This window comes from Oratosquilla oratoria, chromosome 4 (genome assembly GCF_046742065.1).
Source record: "Oratosquilla oratoria isolate Oo_2021 chromosome 4, ASM4674206v1, whole genome shotgun sequence".
Lineage (NCBI taxonomy): Eukaryota > Metazoa > Arthropoda > Malacostraca > Stomatopoda > Squillidae > Oratosquilla > Oratosquilla oratoria.
Genome location: NC_134780.1, coordinates 31,908,539 through 31,916,038, shown reverse-complemented (window position 1 = coordinate 31,916,038; position 7,500 = coordinate 31,908,539). Strand labels below are relative to the sequence as shown.

The 7,500-nt window shown below is 38.9% G+C and overlaps 1 protein-coding gene across 5 annotated transcripts in view; it reads left to right on the top strand.

Moving 5' to 3' along the window:
- Positions 1-7,500, top strand: part of LOC143024738 (dual specificity protein phosphatase 14-like) — a 53,644-nt gene that overhangs the window by 44,730 nt on the left and 1,414 nt on the right. For 2 of the 5 annotated variants that reach the window (XM_076183839.1, XM_076183836.1), the window contains exons 2-4: positions 1-79; positions 4,438-5,252; positions 6,756-6,833. The exon at positions 1-79 is cut by the window's left edge and continues 143 nt beyond it. In XM_076183839.1, coding sequence (XP_076039954.1) covers positions 1-79; positions 4,438-5,252; positions 6,756-6,827 — 966 coding nt within the window. In that variant the 3' untranslated portion in view covers positions 6,828-6,833. Of the gene's footprint in view, positions 80-4,437; positions 5,253-6,755; positions 6,834-7,500 lie in introns of those variants that run through there. The other 3 variants (XM_076183837.1, XM_076183838.1, XM_076183840.1) reach the window with 2 other exon arrangements.

Genomic DNA, 7,500 nt, shown 5'->3' with positions numbered 1-7,500 from the left:
TTATGTCTGGAAACGACGGTTGACGCGCCTGAAGTCTTGCTTCAGCATCATGACGTCGCGGTTTCGTTCGTCCGTGTTCGTAAGTACGAATGAATGATTCTCGATGTTATAACTTATTTATTTGACTTTCTTATATTATTTTTTATTCATTTAGTTATCTAAATCATTCATTTACTATTTTGTTTAATTGTATACTTAATTCACTTATCTATTTATTTAAATAATTTGATTTATTCGTTCATCTATTTATTCCACTTCTTTATTTAAATTGTTTATACATTTTATTTGTTTATTCACTTGTAATTGTCTCAGTAGGAAATATCCAGTGCTAAGAAAGAAAAATTCCGAAATCTAGGAAATTTCAGTCAACTAAACATTAGTTTGTTTCCAAAATAAGTTTTTGTTCCGAATATTGTACATTTCCGGGTTATTCCTAATGCATACATATATATATGTATATATACACATATATATATTTTTTTCTTTCTTTCTTTCTTTTTTTTCTCTTTTTTTTTTTTCCTAATCTATTTAATCACGGTCCTGTTTTTCACCAGACCTCCTAGCTTCGATATAGACCAGATGGTCTCGCGTTGACGTTTTCTTTCATTAAAGATCACTGTCAACCTTTGTAGTACAATGGAACGGGACACTACGAGTATCATCTCAGTCTTGCAAAGTACATGGCAGTACACACACGCGCGCGCACGCACGTCTTGCAGTAAAATTATCACTAACACTACAAGCCGTTACTGTTCCCATTGAGCAAGGGAACGTGATGTGTGCAAGGTCACAGCATTATCCATAGATCAGGCCATATATGAGCTCTGAGTTCTCACCCGTGTGGGTAATAGGTGTCGATCACGAGTCCAGCACGTGATCTAAAGACAGTAGGGGAATCGATCTCTCATTCACACACATAAACAAGATAATTTTATTATACAGTAGTTGTTTTTATTCTGGTTATACTACAACTGAATCGGTTTAACGTCGCGAACTCCCCACTATCAGGAGGCTAGGACGGTGCCCCTCACAGAGGACTGTAGCGTGGAATTTGATTAACCGTGCCGTTGGTCCATCTCGCTTGCAGTTGATACGTACACATGGGCACATATGCATGCAAACACACAAATACACACGCACAGGTGTGTGTGTGATTCACCACGGTCTCGGATTACGTGTTGGCCTCGTGATCGACAGCTATTACCCTTCCGGATGAGAGCTCAGAGTCCTTATACGACGCGATTAATGGGTCTCGGATCGCTGAATAAGCGGTCGAGAGCGGTACTACTCTACCGTCGAGCCGTGTATTTCTCCCTGATTGTATTGACCTAATTGTAGTACACTGGAAAGGAGCAACGCTCGTTGGGTCCCGTCTCCTATTCTCTAATTTTCTAACATACCTAGACTCAAATTCATGTACAGTTATAATCTAATCTATACCCTTGATTTCCAATTCTCATATTTAGATTTGGACTCGTGTATTGTTTTAGCTTGGGCTATGTCACCTTCTACTCCACATATTTTTTAATTTGTGTGTGTGTGTGTGTGTGTGTGTGTGTGTGTGTGTGTGTGTGTGTGTGTGTGTGTGTGTGTGTGTGTGTGTGTGTGTGTGTGTGTGTGTGTGTGTGTGTGTGTGTGTGTGTGTGTGTGTGTGTGTGTGTGTGTGTGTGTGTGTGTGTGTGTGTGTGTGTGTGTGTGTGTGTGTGAGAGAGAGAGTGTGTGTGTGTGCGCGCGTTTGCTTGAGCTACTCAAGCCGTTACTCGACCATGCAGAGGACGAGGAGTGATGCTTAGGCTCGCCTTTTTAGTTCGTAGACTTAGTCCGAGGTGAGATATTGCTTTTGGTCGAGGTTGTTTGATGGGAATGGGTGCAGCAATTAACATTATTATGATCATCATTAATAATATTATTATTATTATTATTATCGTTCTTCTTCTTCTTCTTCTTCTTCTTCTTCTTCTTCTTCTTCTTCTTCTTCTTCTTCTTCTTCTTCTTCTTTTTCTTCTTCTTCTTCTTATTATTATTATTGTTATCATTATTATTATTATTATTATTATTATTATTATTATTATTATTATTATTATTATTATTATTATTATTATTATTATTATTATTATTATTATTATTATTATTATTATTATTATTATTATTATTATTATTATTATTATTATTATTATCATTGTTATTATTGTTGTTCCTCTCTTAATTTCTTTCCAAAACATCTTTTTATTACTTTCAAAATTTTCTGTCATACTCCTACCCCATATCACATCTGCTCTCCTCTTTGCCTCCTTTACCTTTTGCTTCACTTCTCTTTTCTTTTCTTTGTACGTCTCATATGACTCCCCTGTCCTCTTTTGTAACCAAGCTAAAGATAAATGTGGGTAAAAGTAAGGTGATGAGATGTACAAGGGGTGAAAGTGGCAGTAGACTGGAAGTGAACATTAAGGGAGAGCGACTGGAGGAAGTGGATAGTTTTAGATACTTGGGTGCAAGTGTAGCAGGAAAAGGTGGAGTGAAGGTGGAGGTAGAATGTAGACTGAGAGAAGCGAGTAAATGCCTTGGTGGTTTAAAGAGTGTAATGAGAAATAGACATTTGGGAATGGATGCGAAGAGGAGACTGTATGAAGGAGTGATTGTGCCAACAGCACTGTATGGGGCAGAAACGTGGAACATAAGAGAAGAAGAGAGAAGGAGTTTGAATGTGTTTGAGATGAGGTGTCTGAGAAGTATGGTGGGAGTTACTAGGCTAGATAGAGTGAGAAATGAGGAGGTGAGGAGGAGAACAGGGGTGAAAAAGGATTTGGGAGATAGGGTTGATGAAAGAATATTAGGATGGTTTGGACACATGGAAAGAATGAGTGAAGAAAGACTAGTAAAAGAGGTATGGAAGGCAGATGTGGAGGGAGTGAACATGAGGGGACGTCCTAGGATGAGGTGGATGGATGGGGTGAAGGGGGCTTTGGGGAAGAGGGGAATGTCTGTTGAGGAAGGAAGGGAGAGGACGGAAGACAGAGGTGAGTGGAGAATGGTTGTATATGGATGATGTTGTGACTGCATGAGGAGAAATGGGCGGGGGGGTGGGGTAGTATGTGTGAGTAAATTTTGACGCAGCCCGAAGGGATTTCTCCCCGTCCTCTCCTTATATGCAAAGGGGGACGGAGAGGGGGGGTCGCCGATTAAATGAAGCGGCCTTGCTGTGGATGTACTGTGTCTTGCGACACTGCTTCTGACCCAGGGCGGTGGGCAGGGTGCAGGGATGACCCGTCATCCAGGAGGTGCTCAGATGAGAGGAAGGGTGGGAGGGGTGTGGAGTGTATTTAGGGATGAAATGGGTGGGAGTGTTTTTATGCCTTTCCCTTTTTGGCTACCTCCCTTGGAAGGGGGAAAAAGCCTTGGTATATGTATGTATGTATGTATTATTGTTGTTGTTGTTGTTATTTTTATTACTATTATTATTTTTATTATTATTATTATTGTTATTATTATTATTGTTATTATTATTATTATTATTATTATTATTATTATTATTATTATTATTATTATTATTATTATTATTATTATTATTATTATTATTATTATTATTATTATTATTATCATTATCATTATTATTATTATTATTATTATTATTAGTAGTAGTAGTAGTAGTAGTAGTAGTAGTAGTAGTAGTAGTAGTAGTAGTAGTAGTAGTAGTAGTAGTAGTAGTAGTAGTACTACTACTACTACTACTTCTACTACTACTACTAGTAGTAGTAGTAGTAGTAGTAATATTCATAGTCCACGTGAGCATGGTTCAATTGTCCTTGTGAACATTCCAATATTCTCCGTAAATTAACAATATTAGACTTGAAATACTTTTTTTTGTCACATGATTTGTCGTTACTGAAGGAAGCAACAAAGTACAAAGCATCGTAGGTTTTGTTTTTACCTGTCTGCATATTACAAGTGAGAATTCAGATTATTTTCTTTCTTTTCTTGATATATCTATATACCATGTCTCTATACCAAGAGTTTTTCCCCCTTATAAGGGAGGTAGCCAAGTCAAAGGCACGCATCCACTCCCACCCATTCCACTCCCATCCACCACCCTTTCCCCCATCTCATCTTAGCTCCTCGTGGATGACGGGTCATCTCTGTATCCCGCCCACTTCCCTGGATCAGAAGCAATGTAGCAAGATGTAATTATGATTATAATTCCATCCTTATCGTTCTTATTTTGATACATTTTTATCTTCAGTCTGGGCACTGACCCTCCCACCCACTCTCAACAAACCCATGCAAGGGAAATGTACACATTTATACACGTGTATTTGTATGCATGTGTTTGTGTGCACAGGTGTATTTATGTGTTTGTGTGCGCACCTGTACTCGTAAATGTATTTTTTTTCTCTTTTTTGTATATTTGTGCCTTCTCACATGATTCTCCTTCCATTCCAGGTGCCCAGTCAACAGACACAACATCAACACCTTCCACAACCTCACCAGACACCTCAACATATGCGACAACCTCAACAAGCACAACCTCAGCACCTTCCACAACCTCAACAAACACCTCAGCATCTGCGACAACCTCAACAAGCACAACCTCAGCACCTTCCACAACCTCAACAAACACAGCTTCAACAGCTTCAACGATTTCAACGAACGCAACTTCAGCAGCTTCAACGACTCCAAGAGCTCAACTAGTGCTTACCTCCGCAGAAACATCGACTCGAAAATTGTCTTATTGGAATTTCTACACATTTAAATCATTGTTATATACGACTAAAAATGTTCTAAAAAGCACAGTAAGTCCATCGGTAACAAACTCGTCAACATCAACAGACTCGACAACATCAACGGCTCAAGGGAAAACACAACTGGAAAATTCACAACTGTCGCATACATTCAAAAATTCAAATCGAAAGCTTCTATCTGACCCATCAACGGATACTAAGTATATAACGTCATCAACCACATCATCAACAATAAGAAATGAAACTGGTTTAGAACCAATGAATACAACAGTTGCATCAACGATAAACATAACAAAAACACAAATCAGTTCAGAACCACAAACAAGTACAGCATTAAAAACGGAAACAACAGATTCGTTGTTGAAATCAACACTCGTTACAATCAAACCAGACATGGAAATATCAGCAAAGGAAGCACTAACAACAACAACTACGAGTCCAGTGACAACATCCAAAGCCAAGACTCTGCCAACATCGACATCAGAGTCAAAAAGTCTCGAGGGAACAGAAACGACGGTAATGATAATTGTTGTGAAGAAATCGTTAGGCTATTGTTTGTTACATTAGCATGGAGCAATTCCTGTGTCACTTGAAATATATAAAGCTCTTGGGCGCAGTTCGGAGACCAAATGCCAGCCGCTTGGGGCCGCTCCTACAAATGGAGTTGAAGAGGTTGACGGGATTTGAATATAGGCAACAGGGAGGCAATTCTCTCTGACGTCCGTCTTGCAGAAACTCCACCAATAATAGAAAAATAACGAAGTCCTTGTAACACAAAACTTTCATTTAATTGTGTACCTTCATGCCCAGACAGCCATTCTTTTAGTGATTTGCAGGATTCGAACCCGCCCGGGCTTAACCTTCAGATAGTCCGGAGAAGAACCGGTTATTGTTGGTAACTTGTAATGGCGACCGTTACTATCAGTATTTCAAACCTCAATAATGAAAAAGTCCCAAACGGGATCAAGATTGATTAAACTGCTTTTATTTATTTATTTATTTGTTTTAATCTTTATAGTTGTATGGTATATATTCATATTTCATTTCATACAGGGACGAGTATAGGCTCGATTCCTTTCTAATTTAGAATTAGGATGAGACCCAAGTAACTATTATATATCAATACAAGAACGAAACATTCATTTGCGCCGTTCAGGCATGCCGTGGTTTCATCTTCTCCTTCTTCTTCTTCTTCTTCTTCTTCTTCTTCTTCTTCTTCTTCTTCTTCTTCTTCTTCTTCTTCTTCTTCTTCTTCTTCTTCTTCTTCTTCTTCTTCTTCTCCTACTTCTTCATTTTCTTCCTCTTCATCCTGTTCTTCTTCTCCTTCTCATACTTCTTCTTCTTCTTCTTCTCCTTGTTCTTCTACATCTTATTCTCTACCTCCTCCTCCTCTTCCTCGTCCTTCTTCTTCGTCTTCTTCTTTTTCATCATCGTCTTCTTCCTCTTAATCTTCTTCTTCATCTTCTTCTCCTTCACCTTCTTCATCTTCTTCTTCTTCTCCTCCACCTTCTTCATCTTCTTCTCCTCCTCCTCCTCCTCCTCCTCCTTCTTTTTTTTTTTTCTTCTTCTTCTTCTTCTTCGTCTTCTTCTTCTTCTTCGTCATCGTCTTCTTCCTCTTAATCTTCTTCTTCATCTTCTTCTCCTCCACCTTCTTCATCTTCTTCTTCTTCTTCTCCTCCACCTTCTTCATCTTCTTCTTCTCCTTCTCCTTCTTCTTCCCCTTCTTCTCCTCCTCCTCCTCCATCTTCATCTTCTTCTCCTCCACCTTCTTCATCTTCTCCTCCTCCTCCTTCTTCTTCCCCTTCTTCTTCTCCTCCTCCTTCTCTTCCTCCTCATTCTTGTTATTGTTCTTGTTCTTCTTCTTCTCCTCCTCCTCCTCCTCCTCCTTCTTCTTCTCCTTCTTCTTCTTCTTCTGCTTCTTCTTCTTCTTTTTCTCCTCCTCCTCCTCTTTCTCCTCCTCCTTCTTCTTCTTCTTCTTCTTCTTCTTGTGCAACTCATGTACCCTCCCTCTCAATACAGGCGCTGCCTCATACTGAACGGACGACGCCCACATCATCAGGAAAAGATGTCTTAGCCCCAAACAACATTTAAAAAAAGGTATCGATATTCGTTTTATTAATGACTACTTGATATATTTTTTATACTGTAGTTCTCATAGAAATAAGATTATTTTTGCTGAGAAAATTATATATAAAAGCCAACAACGCAAGACATGTTTATATAATTCTGATGTAATATCATGGGTCAGGTTTGGAAATGTACACATTAGTACGTACATACATGGGTATATACATACATAAGTACATACATACCAGGGAAAAATACTTTTTTTTTCCAGAGCCATTTTTCATTTTTTTTTTCTTATTTCACCAGAGCCATTTTTGATACTTCTAGAGCCATGTTTTTGCAGGTTCGATTTCCTTCAAACTATTGGAAGGCTAACTCATTACTCATGTGCATGAAAAATAAATTCTTCTTTTTTATTTAACAAATCAGCCTTTAATTTTGGGGGAGGGGGAGGGGTAAAACTGATCGGCAGACACAGCGCCTCTGTTTCCACTGGCAGTGGTTGGAGGTGGAAATGCACGACAAGCCTTGCAATACACCGTTAGTGTACCATCACTGCCCAGATCCACTTCAAGCCAATCTAGGTTCCATGAGCATATAGTAGATTCATGCTTTACTGGTTTTCGTTTTCCTTGGCCCTTGCCCGTAGAGTTTGAATTAGGCTTTGCTGGTCCAAAAGCGGTTCCTGCCGTCAAAA